The sequence below is a fragment of the Hyaena hyaena genome, unplaced genomic scaffold (genome assembly GCF_003009895.1).
Source record: "Hyaena hyaena isolate Hyena2069 unplaced genomic scaffold, ASM300989v1 scaffold_1519, whole genome shotgun sequence".
Classification (NCBI taxonomy): domain Eukaryota; kingdom Metazoa; phylum Chordata; class Mammalia; order Carnivora; family Hyaenidae; genus Hyaena; species Hyaena hyaena.
In genome coordinates this window covers 261,168-281,277 of record NW_024082152.1, presented here as the reverse complement: position 1 = coordinate 281,277, position 20,110 = coordinate 261,168, and the positions used below count along the sequence as shown (strand labels likewise).

The following is a 20,110-nucleotide window of genomic DNA, read 5'->3' as shown; positions in this document are numbered from 1 at the left end:
AATATTGCAAAGGATATATTTTAGGAAATATGGTTCTATTTTTAAAAAATTATATAAAATGAAATAAAACAATAATCATAGCCCACCTGGCCTCTGCTACTGTGAGGAAGATGGGGGCTGCAGGCTCGGTGGTTTTCCGGGAAAAGAAAAGACTGTACAGCCCCCTGGCTGTTTCATAAATTTGCTATTAGAATAATATTCCTTCATTCTTTAAACATTCAATGGAAGAATCCAAACTGAAGCAAAACATTAAAAAATACTTGCTAGATACACTAGTAGAAGTAAAATTATAGTTTTATTGTAAGGTTTAATATACAATGGATTTGAAAAACAGCTAGTTGCTAATCAGAATAATTGCCCTCTCTTATGAAGTCATTCTGTAGGGTGAAGTCTTTTCTTCTATGTGAATTACTTGTTTCCTGTAAAGAAAAAAAAAAATCAACATAAGGAAATCCCTGAGAGTTTTCTATACAGATGTCTCCAAAAGGGTTATTGTACCAAGTTTTTATTTCCAATGTCACATAATCTTGGTATAATTTATAAATGATAACAAAGCAATCAGGCCACATTCATAAAAGCCCAGTGACACATAATTTACTTGAATCTGAGGATTAGAATTAATTGTCTCTCTTTGTTCCAAGTTTAAATCTTAGTAAATGATTCACTGCATGTCATTACAGCTTAATATTTGCATGAAATCACAGTTTAGCTGGCATAATTTAACAGCAATTAAAAAGCTATTTAATCGTCATGCAAATTGGTATGAGGGCCCTTGAGTAAGAAGGGTGTCTGCCTTTTTTTTTTAAAGTATCTCCAGGCGGACAGTTAGATACTTGCAGACACCCATAACATAATTGATAACATTCATCCTATTCATGAAAATATAAGTGAATAATAATTCATGATTTCTATTATAAATAAGAGAAACGAGCAACAATATGAATATGTCATTCTGTAGGAAGACCTTTTTATGATAATGATAATGAATCTTTATCTTCCAGGCCTAAGTCTAAGTTGGAGGTAAAAAGTGAAACGTGTCATTTTGCTGCAGTTTGTAATGCCTTCTATATTTTCCTTTCTTTTTTTTTTTCCTTAAATGGTTTATGGTCAAGTTGGTTTACATATAACACCCAGTGCTCATCCCAACAAGTGACCTCCTCCATCCCCATGACACCCCCTGCCCCTCTCCCCCCACCTCAGCCCTCAATTTGTTCTCAGCATTCAAGAGTCTCTCATGGTTTGCCTCCCTCCCTCTCCCCAACTATTTTTCCCCTTCTTCTCCTGCTTCATCCTCCATTAACATCCTCTTAATCCACCTATATGTGCAAACATAAGGTATTTATCCTTCTCTGCCTGATTTATTCCGCTCAGCATAACACCCTCTGGTTCCATCCATGTTGCTACAAATGGCCAGGTTTCATTCTTTCTCATTGCCATATTGTATTCCATTGTATAAATATACCACATCTTCTTGATCCATTCGTCCATTGATGGACACTTAGGCTCTTTCCATGTTTTAGCTATTGTGGAGAGTGCTGCTATAAACCTTGGGGTCCATGTGCCCCTATGCATCAGCACTGTATCTCTTGGGTAAATTCCTAGCAGTGCTACTGCTGCGTCATAGGGGAGTTCTATTGTTAATTTTTTGAGAAACCTCCACACTGTTTTCCAGAGGGGCTGCACCAGTTTACATTTCCACCAACAGTGTAGGAGGGTGCCCATTTCTCCACATCTTCACCAGCATCTGTAGTCTCCTGATTTGTTCCTTTTAGCCACTCTGACCAGTGTGAGGTGGTATCTCAGCTTGGTTTTGATTTGTATTTCCCTGATGAGGAGGGATGCTGAGCATTGTTTCATGTGTCTGTTGGCCATCTGGATGTCCTCTTTGGAGAAGTGTCTGTTCACGTCTTCTGCCCATCTCTTCACTGGATTATTTGTTTTTCAGGTGTGGAGTTTGATGAGTTCCTTATAGATTTTGGATACTAACCTTTTATCTGATATGTCATTTGCAACTATCTTTTCCCATTCCGTCAGTTGCCTGTTAGTTTTACTGATTGTTTCCTTTGCCGTGCAGAAGCTTTTTATCTTGATGAGGTCCCAGTAATTCATTTTTGATCATGGTTTCCTTTTTGAAGGCAGACGTTTCTGCAAACTTCTGGAACATGAAACGGCATAAAGCAAAGTATGCAGAAACCTTTTAGAAAAGCTAGCCATTCCCTTTCTAGGTCAGGCTTTAGGTGATATACATACAGATGGCTGAGGCCCCTACACATCAGGTTGCTGTTATCAGGATCCAAAGGAAAGAAAGAAAGAAAGAAAGGAAAGAAGGAAGGAAGGAAGGGAGGGAGGGAGGGAGGGAGGGAGGGAGGAAGAGGAATATATAAAATAACCATTCTTAGTATTTCAAACCCAATACATAGTTATGTAGATTTATGAGTAGTGTTGTGATACTGTAACACTGTATAACAGATCTCACTAATAAGTTCCCTATGCTTATTAAGACTATTCCCTACACTGCATCCAGAATGCTTATTTCTTTAAACACATGGCCTCCTTATATTAAATCTGTAAGTCTGTTTTTGTTGTACATAGAAAAATTTCCAGACTCATTCTATTGACCCTAGGAGTTTTCTGCTATCCAACCCTTCTTCTTCCTTTAAGCTCACTTCTTGGGGCTCCTGGGTGTCTCAGTCATTTAAGCATCTGACTTTGGTTCAGGTCATGATCTTATGGTTCATGAGTTCAAGCTCCACATCGGGCTTTCTGCTGTCAGCACAGAGCCTGCTTTGGATCCTCTATCCCCTCTCTCTGCCCTTCCCCCACTGTTTCTCTCTCCCTTTCAAAAAAAAAAAAAAAAAGCAAAAAACAAACAAAAAGAACAAAAACAAAACACCACTCACACACTTTTTAAAAAAACCCTCACTTCTTGCTTTTTCCTTTTGCATTCTAGCCACAGTGATTATCTGCCAGTTCCATGACTATTTTAAGATCCTTCTTGACTAAAGAACCATCCATCTACCCTTAATATCCTCACTCTTCTGACATCCTCCTCACTAAGTCCATGAGGCTTTCCTCAGAATATTTCTCCAGATTGGTTATTCTGATAATGTGTATTTCAGCTCCTTTCCTTTTGGTTTTGCAATTGCACTTATTATAATTTGAATTTTATTATTCTGTTTATGGTTTATCTGCCATTCAACTAAACTGTAAATAACAAAATAGGAATTATGTTTGTAACATTAACACTTTAAATCCAAGATCTAACAGAGTATCTGGCACATATAGTAGTCACTTACAAATATTTATTTCATGAGTGATGACTGTATCTTGAAATCCGACAGAAGCCTGTAGCAAAACGTTAATCTTTTCCTGTGGAAAGAATGTTGTAGATAATACTCTCCCACCTTCTTTTTTTTTTTTTTTCTAATTTTTTTAATGTTTTATTTATATCTGAGAGAGAGAGAGAAAGACAGCGTGAGCAGAGAGGGTCAGAGAGAGAGGGAGATACAGAATCTGAAACAGACTCCCGGCTCTGAGCTGGCAGTCAGCACAGAGCCCAACACGGGGTTCGAACCCACAAACTGTGAGATCATGACCTGAGCCGAAGTCGGACGCTCAACTGACTGAGCCACCCAGGTGCCCCAATACTCTCCCACCTTCTAAGCAAATTCTCTTGATTGCAGAAAAATTAAAGAATTGTTTTAGATTTCCTTTAAGGTAATTTTTTTAAAGTATGGCAGGAATGTTATTTCATTAGTTATTTATTCAATAAATTATTTTTAAAGTATCTGTCAAAAGCATAGTCCCTTAATAAAGGATTCTGTATTATTTCACACATAGTGTAGTGCCTGACACTGAGCAGACCATCACTTAATGCTTGTACGATGAATAATATAAAACTGAGGTTTGAAGTGCTCATATAAGTGTAAAATATTGTTGACACAATTTTAAGAAAAGACTGGAGCAATTAAACGATATTAAGTACTCTATGTAGTATGATCCATATGGAAAATTAGTGAGAAAAGAGACTGAGGAAACATGCTCATGCACTTGTTAGGACTGACTTGGTTTATGCAGAATTTTGATGATAAAGAAGATTCTGTGGATCCCGCTGTTAGCTTTTAAAACACACTTATTTGTGTTTAGTATAGTTAACCTAAGTAAAAGTCAAATCACCATATCTCATGTATACATACCTCTTTTATCCCTTCCATATAATACTTTTATTCCATGAAATTGGCAAGGCCCCAAGAAAAGTCTTTTTGCTACTTCCAGCTTTCCTTTCTCTTCTTCTTCTTTCAAACTCTCTGTCTACCTAAAACCTATCATTTTTTTCTCAACCCACGAGAAATAGATCCTTAGGTATTGTCAAAGGTAGTAAGTGGGAGTTTTATCTATATACCAAGTGTAGTATGAAGACTGAAAGACTGAAAACAGTATGTTTTGAAAATGGTGTAATAATTATTAAGATGTAATTTAAAACATCACATAATTTAAAATAAAGTTTGCTTATTATATACTTCAGTAAACAAATTTTCAAAGTATAATTATATCTTTTGGAGATCTTTGGCTTTTGATTTTAAATACTCATATTCACATATCAAAATGTTAAGATATAGACCATCTACACTGCGAATATTCCTTTCTTATTAGACTTAATCAGAAGTTTTTCACCATATTTCTTTATTCCCATTAGAAGAAAGAGGTCAAACTAATATAAAAGTCAAATGTTTATTAAGTTTTCAAGTTAGCACCCTTCTCATTCATTGTCCTACACATGTACATTTGTTTTTTAATTGCTTTTCTCTAGGGCCACCTTCAGCTCCTAGGAATGTGGCTTTTAACATCAATGAAACAGCTCTTATTTTGGAATGGAGCCCACCAAGTGACACAGGAGGGAGAAAAGATCTCACATACAGTGTAATTTGTAAGAAATGTGGCTTGGATACCAGCCAGTGTGAGGACTGTGGTGGAGGACTCCGCTTCATCCCCAGACATTCTGGCCTCATCAACAATTCTGTGATAGTACTTGACTTTGTGTCTCACGTGAATTACACCTTTGAAATAGAAGCCATGAACGGAGTTTCTGAGTTGAGTTTTTCTCCCAAGCCATTCACAGCTATTACAGTGACCACGGATCAAGATGGTAAGTTCCACTGCTATTCTCTCTAAACTTACCCACCACTTATTCCTGGTGGACTTCTATTCACTGAGGTACAGTTGTATACTCCATATGCTAGAGAAGTGATTTTCTGGTTGTTGTTCTTACTGTTTTCTAAGGTCCAGAAAGGTATTATTTATTGATAAGGTTATTTAGTAACTTATTAGTAAGGTTAATTAGATATAATGCTACTCTCTAATGTTTATGCATTGCTTTTGATATAATCCTATACAAATACATCTTAATGAGCAAGTATATATTACCTCACCAACAAACATCAGATACAAAAAAAATGTTGCTAAGTGAATGGAAATTCAGTTATTCCACTTATGTTGCCATTCCTTTCCCATATCAAATAAAGCAAATAGTAATAATTAATATTGATTATGACTCGTATCTATGATGTGAAAACATCACAGCCAACATGTTTAATTATGACCCACTTTGAAAAGAGCAAAAAAATATCCAGAAATAAATCCAAATGCTATTGTTAAGTACCATTTGTAAAAACTAGTTACATTGTCTTTTTAAAAAATCCAGTTACTTTCAGTTAAATGTTCCTGTCATAACTCTATACATTTTTACTGCAACATAATTAGGCAGGAATACTTCTATGATTTTTATAAGTGTATATTTTCTTTAACTCCCTCATATCATAATTTATGGTAGTACATGAATCAAGAAAAGCATCAGATTTCTAAAAACTCCCTTTGAAAAGCATTCATAAATTATGTGGACACACAAACAATTGTCTTACAATAGAAAATATTGTTATATATGAGGTAAATTTATAAAGATAAAACTACTCTTTTATATTGAATTTGTTGGCTAACTCTACTGTAACAAATGCCATACACTATGTGACTTAAACAACAGAAATTTATTTTCTTACAGTTCTAGAGTCTAGAAGTCCAAGAATAAGGTGTCAGCAAGGTTGATTTCATTCTGAAACTTGTCTTCATTTTACCTTCATTACTGCTTTGAAGGCCTTATCTCCAAATATAGTTACGTTCTGAGGTTCTGAGGTTAGAACTTCAACATATGAATTTTGGGCATGGAGGTACAGTAAGGCAGCATATGGTGATATTTAAAATGAAAGTATATGGAATGTGTTGAAATATTACTCAGCAATAAAAAGGAAGAAATTATTGATACACATAACTTAAATGAACTTTAAGGATCCTATGCTGAATAAAAAGCCAATCTCAAAGGGATGTATACTGTGTGATTCACTTATATAACATTCTTGAAATAACGTAATTATAGACATGAGGAATAGATAAATGGTGGCTAGGACTGGGATTTGAGAGAGAGGCATATCACTATGAAGGGCAGGAAAGAACCTTGTGATGATAATACAGTTAAATCTCTTTTGTGGTGGCATTTACATGAAGCTACATATAGGATAAATTGCATTGAGCTACACATACACAACATGCCCTGTGGATTTTATTACCCATATCAATTTTCTACTTTTGAATTTGTACCATAGCTATGTAAGTAGTTAATACTGGAGAGGCTGAGTAAACGGTGTATGGGACTTCACTATATATATTTTTATGAATCTATAATTATTGCAAAATAAAAAGTTAAAAAATATTGCTAAACCTGTAAATGCACAGAAAAAAAACTTTAACATTTTACTAAGAACATTTTAAATGAATGTGACTTTTATTTAAACTATCACACATAAATTCCCATTGCCGATGATCTTTAGAATGCATCTAATAAGTAAAGCAAAGCCAAACAGTATCATACAATCATCATCTTTGTATTTACTGTGCAGTTTTCCCCTTTATTAGCAAATAGTTACACACCATAGAATTTGCTTTATGGCTATTAAAATGGAATTCCTATTTCCTCTTTTTTTTTATTCTTTCCCATAATATCAACAGAATCTTGTCAAAGTATATTCAGGATAAAACAGACTAGGGTCTTTTGTTCCTCTCAGCATTAGCAGATTATTTCTAAGGCCTTTTGGCTGTCGCCAGGTCAAAAAATACAACTCAGAACAATTGTTCTTAACTACAGGGTATATATAATAAGTTGGGGAATAAAGACAGTGTATCACAGGGGCACCTGGGTGACTCAGTTGGTTAAGTGTCCTATTTAGGCTCTGGTCATGATCTCACGCTTATTGGGTTCGAGCCCCTCGTCAGGCTCTCTGCTGACTGCCAGCTCAGAGCCTGGAGCCTGTTTCAGATTCTGTATCTCCCTCTCTCTCTGATCCTCCCCTACTCACACTTTCTCTCTCTCTCAGAAATAAATATTTTTAAAAATAAATAAATAAAATTTTTAAAAATAGACAGTGTATCACTTTAAATAAAATATATACATAACTATATTTACATATTTCCATACAAATTACACTGAACAACCTTTCATTCTAGGATTAAAAGAGTTACTTAGTCTACTTTCCCACTTAGCACAAAGACAGAATATAAATTGTTTCTCACTTTTAAAATGAGAGAATTCATTAAAACTGTATTGCTGTGATGACAGAAGGTTAATTGGAGACAAAATAAAATATAGTATCTATATATTGACACTATAAATTCTGGAAGGATAATATTATTAAACAACCCTCCCCAGTAAATTTTTCTTTGTTGTAGACTGTTAAGAAACAATTATCGCTAATTTAATTTAACTGTGTTTTAGATATAAATACTAAGAAAATTCATCTTACATATATTTAAGTATCATCTTACATATATTTGAAAAGTACGTAAAGGACGTAAACTGAGCTAAAATACTGACATAAAATATTTAATAAAATAATATGACAAGCAGAAACAAGATAATTCTCACTACATTTCTTCAACATAGTACTAGAAGTCCTAGAGACAGCAATCAGACAATTAAAAGAAATAAAAGGAAACAAACCTCAAGAGACTCTCAATGATAGAGAACAGACTGAGAGTTGATGGAGGAAGGTGGATGGGGGATGGGTTAGACGGGTAATGGGTATTAAAAGAGTCCACATGTTGTGATCAGCACCGGGTTTTGTATGTAAGTAATGAATCACTGAATTCAATTCCTAAAGCCATTATTATTGCACTGTATGTTAAATATTTAAAATTTAAATTAAAAAAATAAAGCACCTTACATGAAGAAAATTATTTAATTTAAAAACAGAAATTCTGATATGCATATAATATTCTTATTATATTATTATATTATATTATATTATATTATATTATATTATATTATATATCTATTATATTGCAACAACATGGATGGACCTTGAGGGCATTGTGCTAGGTGAAGTAAGTCAGAGAAAGACAAATACTACATGATCTAACTTATATGTGGAATATAAAAAACAACAAAACAAAAACATGAGCTCGTAGATACAGAAAACAGATTGATGGTTGCCAGAGGCAGAGGGTGAAGAGTAGAAAAAATAGGTAAAGGGAGTCAAAACTTCCACTTTTAAATAAATGTCATGAAGATATAATGTACAACATGGTGACCATAGTTAATAATACTGTGTTGCATATTGGAAAGTTGCTGAGAGTAAATCTTAAAAGTTCTCATCGCAAGAGAGGAAAATCTGTGATGATGATGTTAACTAGATATTGTGGTGATCATTTCATAATATATACAGTTATATGATCACTATAGTGTACTACTGAAACTAATATAATGTATGTCAGTTATACCTCAATAAAAAAGTACAAAATATAAATAAAGAACTAAATATTAAAAAAAGAAATAAAAGTCATCTAAATAAGTAAGGAAGAAGTAAAATTTTCACTGTTTGTGCATGACATGACACTATATATACAGAAAACCCAAAAGACTCCACCAAGAAACTATTAGAATTGATAAATCAATGCAGTAAATTCACAGGATACAAATCAGTGTGCAAAAATCTGTTGCACTTATATACTAATACTGAGGCAGTAAAAAGAGAACTCAAAGAATCAATCATATTTACAATTGCACCAAAAATTGTAGGATCCTAGGAATAAACCTAATCAAAGAGGAGAAAGACCTGTACTCTGAAAACTGTAAAACACAGATGAAAGAAATTAAAGACAGTAAAAAAGAAATAGAAAGACATTTCATGGTTATGGATTACAAGAACAAATGTTAAAATGTCCATACTACCCAAAGCAATCTACACATTTAATGCAATCCCTATCAAAATACCAAAAACATTTTTCACAGATCTAGAAAAAACAATCCTATAATTTATATGGAACCACAAAAAAAAAAAAAATAGCCAAATAACCAAAGCAACCTTGAAAAAGAAAAGCAAAGCTGGAGGCATCATAATTCTGGACTTCAAAACTATAATGACCAAATCAGTTTGGCACTGGGATGAAAATAGATACATAGATTAATGGAACAGAATAGAAAAGCCATAAATGAACCCACAACTGGATGATCAATTAATATTCAACAAAGCAGGAAAGAATATCTAATAGGAAAAAGACAATCTCTTCAACAAATGGTGTTGGGAAAACTGAACAACATTCAAAAGAACGAAACTGGACCACTTTCTTACACCATACACAAAAATAAACTCAAAATGGATTAAAGACCTAAATGTGAGAACTGAAACCACTAAAGTCCCAGAAGAGAACATAGGCAGTAACCTCTTTGATGTTGGCCATAGCAACTTTTTTCTAGATCTGTCTCTTGAGGCAAGGGAAACGAAAGCAAAAATAAACCATTGGAACTGTGTCAAAATAAGAAGCTTCTGCACAGTGAAGGAAACAAAACTAAAAGGAAACCTAAGGAATGCAAAAAGGCATTTACAAATGATATAGCTGATAAAGGATTAGTATCCAAAATATATAAGGAACTTATAAAACTATACCCTAAAACAAATAATCTAATTAAAAATGGGCAGGAGCATGAATAGCCCTTTCTCCAATGAAGACATACTTATGGTCAACAGACACATAAAAAGAAGCCCATTATCACTTACCATCAGGGAAATGCATGTAAAACCACAGTGTGATATTACCTCACACCTGTCAGAATGGCTAAAATCAGTAAGAAGCAATAGGTGTTGGTGTGATGTGGAGAAAAAGGAACCTTCTTGCACTGTTGGTGGGATTGCAAACTGTTGCAACCTCTGTGGAAATCAGTATGAAACTTACTCAGAAAGTTAAAAATAGGACTACTTGATGATCCAGCAATGGCACTACTGGGTATTTACTCATAGTATACAAAAACACTAATTCAAAGGAATGTATCCACCCCTGTGTTTATAGCAGCAGTATTATTTACAATAGCCAAACAATGGAAACAGTTTAAGTATCCATCAGTTGATGAATGGATAAAGAAGATATATATATATATAATGGAACATTATTCAGCCATACAAAAGAATGAAATTGTGTCATTTGCCATAGTATGAATGGAGCTAGAGAGAATAATGCTAAGGAAAATAAGTCAGAAAGATGACCATTATATGATTTTATTCATATGTGGATATTAAGAAATGAAAAACAGATGAGCAAAGAGAAAACAAAAGAGAGAGGGAGACAAACCAAGAAACAGACTCAACTATAGAAAATGAACTGATGATTACCAGAAGGAGGATAGTAGTGGGATGGGTTAAATAGATGATGGAAATTAAGGAGTGTACTTTTCGTGGTGAGCACCAGGTGATGTATGAATTGTTGAATCAGTGTATTGTACACCTGAAACTAATATAACACTATGTTAACTGGAGTTCAAATAAAAGCTTCAAAAAATAACAAAAATAGACATATATGCAGGATGGCAGTGAGCTACTAAATATTAAATTACATCTACCTTGTGCTAACAAAATATATTTTATGACCAGCTTTACAAGTATGAGTGACTGTTTCCATGTTGATTTCGAGAAACACCGAGAAGGCCTTGTCTCATTGTATGTGAACTTCAGACAGTAGAGAATCACATCTTTAAGAATACAAATGCTTTAAGCAAGGGTAACAATATAAAATAACTCAATCTGTGTCTATGCATGTATCAATTACTCTTTTCATATCATATCCTAGTGTTGGGTAAAAAAAAAATGAAGCTAATAGTAACTGGAGTCTCCCAGAACCAGACTTCAGCTATCATAATGTGTGCTAGCCTTTTTTATAATAATAGTTTTACTGTTGCAAATTGAAGAAGGCATTTTCGATCATCCCACTTGGGTAACTTTGGAAAATTTCTTTCAAGAAATTTTAAAGGCACTTTCCAGAGTTATATTGTAGGTAACACAGTACAATTTTGTTGACTAAGAGGACCACAGTCAAGGATTTTTTTCGTTAACTGTAGGTTACATATCATTGTTTTCATACTAAGATGTTAAAGTGATACATGCTGTTCACAAAACCTTTAATTTATTCAACATACATACATTGCTGCATGAGCCCTTATGAACTTTACTCTCTGATGGGGAGACAGGTAATAAAAAAATAATTTAACAAATATATAATTAGTATGTGATAAATCCCACAGAGAAGAGCAAGATGCTCTGAGAGCATGTATTCTCCAAGTCTGGGGAATGAGGTTTTCCCGAGGAGCTGACATTTAAATTAAGTTTTGTTCTGTGAGATGAGTAGGCAAAATGAGATTGAGATGGACAAGGAAAAGTATTCAGAGCAGAAGAAACTAAGCAAAGAGAGGGTAAGCAATTGAGGGATTAGGTACTGATAAATAATGTACCCAAGTTATCTAAAAAGTTGATATATTGTCGAGGTACAGCAGGATTTAGAGAAGGAACTAAAGGTTTGACTTAAAATTTGGAGAAATGAGTAGTGAGTGTCTATAAAATAACCAAGACGAGTTAGGGAATCAACTATTTATCAGAAGATGCTGCTATATTATCAGACCCGCAAACAGGGAAAAAGAAAATCAGCAGAATAAAAATATGGTTTATGAGATGACACTAATAGGAGTAAGGAAGTAAAATATTAGAGACCAAAAAGTATAGACAACTGTAATAATTATGTTTTTACTACTTTTAGTGTGTGCATCTTAAAACGTGGAGATAAAGAGTACATATTCATTGAATTGTCTTTTCTTTAATGCAGTTGACTAATATGTATATGTATCTTTTCTTATTTAAAAAAAAATATTAAGGAGATCATATTAAATAATCCTGACTTAATTGTTTGGTCTCTGTCTACAGTTAAACAAATATAAGAAAAAATTCCACATCACTCACAACCACTTAGCTGTAATTAGGAAAAACATTCCTTGATTATTCTGGTTCCTGTTGGATAAATAAGATTATAGATTTAAAACTATGACTCTCATAATTAGAAATCTTGGCAATAAACCTTAATTAACTGACTTCTACAATCCCTCAGAGCTATTTTTGCAATCTTCTATTTTCATAGTTTATTTAAATGGCCTTTAAAGGTGTTTCATTTAGAAAGCAACACTTAGAAAACATTTTATTTTAATCTTTAGTGTATGATAAGAAAACTAAGGTGTATAGTGCAGTAAAAGGAATTATTCAGGTCAGAGACAGTAAAAGAGAATGTTAATCATGGATAGTCAACCTGAAACAAATTGTTTGCAGGTATCCTGACATCTGCAAAAACCTTTAGGGACCATGTTCAAAGTGAAAGAAGTGCTAAATTACAAACCAATTCTACTGATATTTGCTAACGGGTCTTTAAAGCAATTCTTGTCAGTACCAGGTTGTCTAATTCCTTGGTTTCTTAAAATGTACCTTTAACATCCCATCTCTGCCATTAGGTGACTATTCTGCGTAGTTCTTATGTTAGGCTCATATTTTGATTGGAGATTTTATATTTTTGTTCAGGCAGCAATAATTGAACTAACATTGAAAATAGATTTAAATAAACCAGATTCTCATATATTTATAAACTTGAGATGTCTATTTGATTTACAGTCTGCTCCATTTTTGAAATACAGTCTATCTCAAATGCTGACCTTTTATACATTGCTGGAGTAGGTAATTAGGAACACTATAAACATTCATTCATCTTCATATCTGTATTTTAAATTATTTAAAAAATTTTTATGCTTTACTTATTTCTGAGAGAAAGAGAGAGAGAGGGAGAGAGGGAGAGAGACAGCGTGAGCAGGGGAAGGTCAGAGAGAGAGGGAGATACAGAATCTGAAACAGTCTCCAGGCTCTGAGCTAGCTGTCAGCACAGAGCCCGACGCAAGGCTCAAACCCACTAACCATGAGATCATGACCTGAGCCTAAGTCGGACGCTGAACTGACTGGGCCACCCAGGCACCCCTTAAATTATTTTATCTCTGGATATCTCTCACAGTCCTGTCAGAATTCTTGACAGCAAATACTTATTTTTCTAGAATCTGCACGTCTACTCAAAGTAAAAAAAAAAAATCAATATGTTTTAAGTGCTTACTAAATATACACTGAACACAAGCCAATGACATAAGTTTCTTCAAAAAGGCAATAATGATAATTTAAGAGAGATGCTGTATTATTTGTATTTTTCATATTTCTTAAACACAAGAAAATTACATATTAAAAAACTACCAACACCTTATATTGAAGGATAAAACTTTCCTATCCAAGAAGTGTTTCTTCTCTGAAAAGTATGCTGAATATTTCACTTATGAAAGATAATTGAAATGTTGGTCCAGTTAATCATAACTAAATAACTTTATGGTCCAGTCAAATATTAAATTATAATAGATAATTTATTAATGGATAATAATATACTTTACTTACTTCTAAGAACTATCAAATTACTTCCAAGCCTAGTGTCTTTTTGTAGCATGCATCTGAGTAAATGAATGATCTAGAAAAGGCCCTTAGACTTTAGAAGTTAATTTGCTGAGGTTAGTTGGTGTCTCTATTCTCAGTCAACAAATGAAAAAATTGAATTGATCTCAGTCAACTATGTTCAACAGCATACATGTTTCTATCTCACTGAACCATAAATATGTATTTTTCATATTTTGCTTTTTGAGCCAACATGTGAGCCTCTTGAGAGCAAAGATTATGTATTTTTGACTAAGAATATTCTCAAACTACATTGTCTGTAATTTCACAAATCTCTGATGACTTGCATTAACAGAAATAGGAGATAATTTGAGTTGTCTTGCATTCATTAACTTATTCATTAATTCACTCAAAAATGTTTAGTGAATATTTACTGTGTGCCAGGAACTTTTTTATGAACTAGTGGTATAGTGAATAAAGGAGAAAACAAACAATAACAACAACAAAAACAATTAAGTGTCCCTGCCTTCACAGATACTGTATTTTAGTGGCAAATAGTGATAAGCCTATGAAGAACTAAGCAGAGTAGGAGCTTTGGAAGAAAGAGAAGGGGGATTTTTACATGGGGAAAGCAAAAATACCTTTCTTCATAACATAACACTTGAGCAGATCATTAGTTAAAGAGAAAACCTGTGAGTATATAAAAGACTTGTAGGCAGTGGGAATAAAAAAAGGAAATGCCTTAAATTTAAGCATAAATTTGTCTAGAAGGTAATTGCATATATTTTCTTTAGCACATACTAAATTTCATGCTCACTAAATCTTCTGGTGCTATGCTTACAGAATTTTCAACAAATGTTTCAATCAACACTAAACCATCCTTTAATAGCAATCATGTTTTTTTTTTTTTCTTGGTGATCATACATTGCTAGAAAAATGTGTTTAATCCTAAACTTGATTTTAAGCAGTTGGCTCTTAGAGTTATTAGCTGTTTTTCTGAAGAATTCTCATTTGCACATTTTGCAGGAAAGATGACTAAGTAGAAATAATAAGCTCCTATTGCTATTATAATGCCTTTACTACTACATTAACAATGTTAACAGCATTTGTTCATACAAATTGAAAAGTATTGGTAGATATTGTTAGTAAAGTATTTTAAATCCTGCAATAATAGACATGGTTAGTAGTGAGGATGAATGCATATGATCATATTGTGCATAATCTCTATCTGCCATAGGTTTAAGGCTCTACTTTATGATTAGGTATACGCTAGCCAAGTATTTGCTTATTTCCAATGCAGTTCTTTGATAGGAGAAAGAAGCCAAATTAATTTTATCAACAAAACTCTGACTACAAAACAAATCGACTGATTTGGATAACTGATTTGTTGGAGATTACTATTAAACACTAGGTTTTTAGGGGCACCTGGGTGGCTCAGTCGGTTAAGTGTCTGACTGCGGCTCAGGTCATGAACACATGGTTCGTGGGTTCGAGCCCTGCATCAGGCTCTGTGCTGACGGCTAGCTCAGAGCCTGGAGCCTGCTTCAGATTCTGTATCTCCCTCTTTCTCTGATTCCCTCCTGCCCACACTGTCTCTCTCTCTGTCTCTGTCTCTCTCTCTGTCTCTCCCTCTCTCTTAGAAATAAATAAAAAACATTCAAAAAAAATAAATAAACACTAGGTTTTTAAAAACATATCTTCCAAAATCTGTCTTTGTTTTAAATATTATAAATGACTGGAGGTACCTGGGTGGCTCAGTCTGTTGAGCATCTGACTTCAGCTCAGGTCATGATGTCACAGTTCATGAGTTTGAGCCCCACATCAGCTCACTGCTATCAGCCTGTCAGTACAGATCACACTTCCAGTCCTCTGTCCCTCTCTCTCTTTGTCCCTCCCCCACTTGTGCTCTCTCCTACATAAATAAAAAAAAAAAAATTAAATAAATAGATAAGTAATAAAAGATTGCAAAAGCATTAATGTGTAAGAATTAAACTAAAATATTTCCAAGGTTGATAGATTTTTCTGATCATTATGGAAAATATGAAATGTCTTCATATTTAAATAATTTGTAAAGATTGAAAACAAATTGCTGACCTTTTAATCAGACTGAAATTACATATAAAATCTTCAGATCAAATAGCTATTTTTCTTCCATGTATTCCTCAACACTTTTGCATTTGGTTTGGATTCTAAAACAGTCAGTTCCAGCTACATAATTTGTGGTGCCCACTGAAAAATGAAACTACAGGACCCTTTGTTCAAAAAGCAGGAAAAAAGGGTCATTAAAAGTACTAAAATATAAAGCCTTTTCCTTCTGCAATTTATATCTAACTTGTCATGGTGCTTTTTAATTGTCATTTCATATTCTTTGAGGTAATCAAAAATACAATTTTAAATTGTTAATGTAAACTTTACAGTTCATTTTTATATAGCTCAGTGCCACCCTTGAATGCAAATATAAAAATGTTTAAGTCATCTGTGGAATCATCGAAGTCACAGAATCCTTTTCCTTAACCCTCCTCCCCTATTACAGTCTCTAAAGTTTCTCAAGCAGACCAGAAATATAGGCCATATTTAGAAGGTGTTGGAAGGTCTTGCCAGGCACTGAGTCAATTCAGTGGGCACTTCCTCTGCACAGGGATACTTTTACAGAAGAGATACCCCCATTCCCAAGGCATTCCCAACCCACAGTAGAAGGAAGGACTGCTAAGGTCTTTAAGCTGCCTTTCTAGAAACTGTTGGATACCTGCATGGGTGGGTAAGAAGCATGCCCCTAGTAAGACATGGCCTCTTCAGAACATGGACTGCCAACACATACATGCAAACACACACACACACACACACACAGAAATTTACACTCCTGGGGGCTAACAGACCCAGCCTAGACCCTCCTTGTGCATATGTCCAGACCCCACTGGAGACAAGAGACAAACTAGAAATGTGATCCTGACTTCTCAGTGGCCAACACAATTGCTTAACTCTGGTAGAAGGTGGAAGCCATGAAGGGGCAAGACAGGAACTGGAATATTGCATGGCAGATAGCAAGGGAGTCTGTTTTGGAAAACCCATCTTAGAAATGTGGGAAGGTGACCAGAGGCTGGACCTTGATTAGAGCCTAGGCTCCAGGCTCCCAGTGCATGCTCTTTGTCCCATCACACTTCACTTAAGAAACATGTATTCAAAGATAAAATTTTTATGAATTTCAAGATGACAGTAGCTGAGCATTAATACCCTACATGGGAGGAGGGAATTATGTAGCTGAGTAAGTCACACATTCATAAAGCAAGTTTTTACAATTGAAAATTTTTTACAAAGCAGTAATGTCATTATTTTTCCCATTTACCTGTATGTGTTAGCCAGCAAACAAACGTTATCAAACAAACGTGACTGTGATGTGCCAAGTACTGTGCTGTATGACCATGTAGTGAAAACAAGATGCATGTTTGAGATAGGCTGTCTACATTGTAACAGCTAACAATGAGTCCTTCATTCCCTAGATTTAGAAGTGAGAGCTTGCCTAAGTAAAAAAGACTATATAATAACTGATTCAGTATACATTTTCAAGAACTGAGTGCCTGAAATATTACTTAGTATACAAGTCCTTAAAATATGTATAAAGTAATGAATGATTAAATAGTGATATGACAGGGAGTGAATGTTGACATTTCACTTATCTATTTTTATGAAAGAGAACCTAGTTGTTTGACTACACATTTATTCTGTTAGGCACCAAGCAAAGCTTTCAGTTATGAAAGATTAAAAACAAGGTAATTGAAAGTTAGTTCCATAATGTGCCTAATGCTATTCTAATTGTTTTGACGTCCTAATAGACTAAAGGTGAGTCTTCATAACTATGATCCCTTTATGCTTTGCTGTATATTGTCATACGGAGTCATTTCCAAGGTAAACCCTTAGATAGAGAAGAGGTTTTTTTTTTTCCCCTCAAAATAATTATAATGTAATTTGAATTATGTGTATTCATCCTTTTAAATTGTAATCCAGCTTACATATTTCTTAGGTACTTTTTCATTAAAGCAAGTCTTTGTGAATAGAAGTGGACTTTTCATTCCATTTCATTTTGCCTTTTAAAAATTATGTAACTCTTCTGCTCTAAGATATGTATTACCTTTTACTTTGTATAAAAAACTATATATCTCTTCCACTCTAAGATATGTGAATTCATGACTTATCTTTTTTGCTTCCGATTTCAAGCTGTCTTTATATAGTAAATGATTGAATATTTTCTATCAGTTTAGATTATATTTTGATAAATATATTTGATAGTTATGTCCTATCTCCTAATTTTAAATTTTTAAGCTTTTAAATTACTTTTCATGAAGATAAGTATGTTGGTCAGTTGTAGATACGAATTCCACATTAAGATCCACAGAAATTGGGAATAGGTTCCTCATTCTATTTTTATGAGAAGAAACATTTAATGTGCTGATTATTTAAAAGATTCAACTGCTGTTTTTATTTATCAGTTTTACAAAATAAAACTGAGATATTTGTATTAAGAGCAGAACAATTAAACCTCTTTCAAATGCTACATAATTATATATTTAAATTTAAACTATAACTGACATGCAAAATTATTTCCTAAAATAAACTATTTTCCAGTATCTGAATTTTATTAACCTAACTGCTGCCATCTCATATCAGTTTTACACTTATTTTACAAGGTGACAATTTTCATGTGCCTTAAAAAATCTCAAGAGACTATTGACTTCAACAATAAGTTATCAGACAAGATCCACATATGAACATTACATAAATAAATATGTATATTTTAAATTTGTATGTTATAAATAAATTTTATTTATCTTATTTCAGATATCTCTAAGAAAGATTTCCAATCCTCTAGTGTCATTTAACGGGCTCTTTTAGTATAGTTTTCCATGTATCTCACCTAAAATCTCTCTTCTGCCTCTTAACCTATTTAAGAAAATGGGGAAAAAATGAATTGTACTTCAGGAGGTGGAGGATCACCATTCTCTGCATCAACACTCTCTGTGAACAGAAAGACTTTTGTAGAACATTCCAATTGGATCATTACTACTTATTTCACTTATAAGTTTATCATCCTCAACTCAATTGCTTCTCCTGTTCTCTAATTCTATATTCTTGGTGGACTGGAGAAGTATTATATGTTATGGCCACAAATCTTAACAGGAGCCACAGGAGAAAAGACAGTATAACAGATTAAGGACTCTTAAAGAGGCCCTCTAGGATGCATATTCCAGGTAACCTGAGAGCCTCACAGTCATTTTCTAAATGACCACGATGGCATTGTTAGGGTCCAGGGAAGACTCCTCTCCAAAAGGAGAATAAGAGTCATGGAATCATCAAGAAAACTTTTCAAAATCTGAATACTTCCACCATGCTATTCTGCCATAGTAATGGTGGCTCCAAGTAATATTTTTGGAAGAAAAAAAAAAACTACTCTAAATAATGTGTAGTTACTGATGATGAGCAGTGAGTTTAGGTTTACTCTTAAAATCTTAAGTTTTTCAATTCTGAAACTTGAAATAGGAAAGTGTTCTATAAAAATTATACATTCTTTTAAAAATTTATTTTTGTAGAATTCACAATATGAAATTTCATATCAAAATATTGAAGAATGCTTTTATCTTCTTTTATATGACTGAGCTGAAGCTAACATGGCCAGACCATGCTAAAAAATATAACACATTTTGACATAGTCAAGTAATTAGAACTTTAAATGTAGCATAAATTAAAATAAAGGGATTCGTTATTTCTTTATGTCAAATTTAAGCAAAATGTGGGGAAAAAGTCTTAGAGTTTTCTGTTTGACAGTATTGCCTTTGGTTATTGATTTAATAAAACCATAAGAATAGTTTCCTGTTAAAATCATGGCATATAATTTATTGATGAACTATAACAATAGTCCCCTATTAATATCATTCTGTATAATTTATTGCTATTTTAAAAGTAAATATGAGATATAGCTAACATGAAATATAATTATCTCTGTTGTAAATAAAATTTTGAAAATAAATTATTTTTTAAAAATTTTTTAATGTTTTATTTATTTTTGAGAGAGAGAGACAGTGTGAGCAGGGGAGGTTCAGAGAGAGAGGGAGATGCAGAATCCTAAGCAGGCTCCAGGCTCTGAGCTAGTTGTCAGCACAGAGCTGGACATGGGCTCAAATCCATGAGTCGTGAGATCATGACCTGAGCTGAAGTCGGACGCTTAACTGACTGAGCCACCCAGGCGCCCTGAAAATAAATTATTAATATATTATTTTTATTCTAGTTTT

General features: G+C 33.6%; 1 protein-coding gene across 1 annotated transcript in view; it reads left to right on the top strand.

The window, feature by feature from the left end:
- Positions 1 to 20,110, top strand: part of LOC120225811 (ephrin type-A receptor 6-like) — a gene marked incomplete at both ends in the record, with an annotated part of 255,586 nt that overhangs the window by 13,134 nt on the left and 222,342 nt on the right. Inside the window, one exon of the mRNA XM_039223998.1 lies at positions 4,811 to 5,146. Coding sequence (XP_039079929.1) covers positions 4,811 to 5,146 — 336 coding nt within the window. The remainder of the gene's footprint in view (positions 1 to 4,810; positions 5,147 to 20,110) is intronic.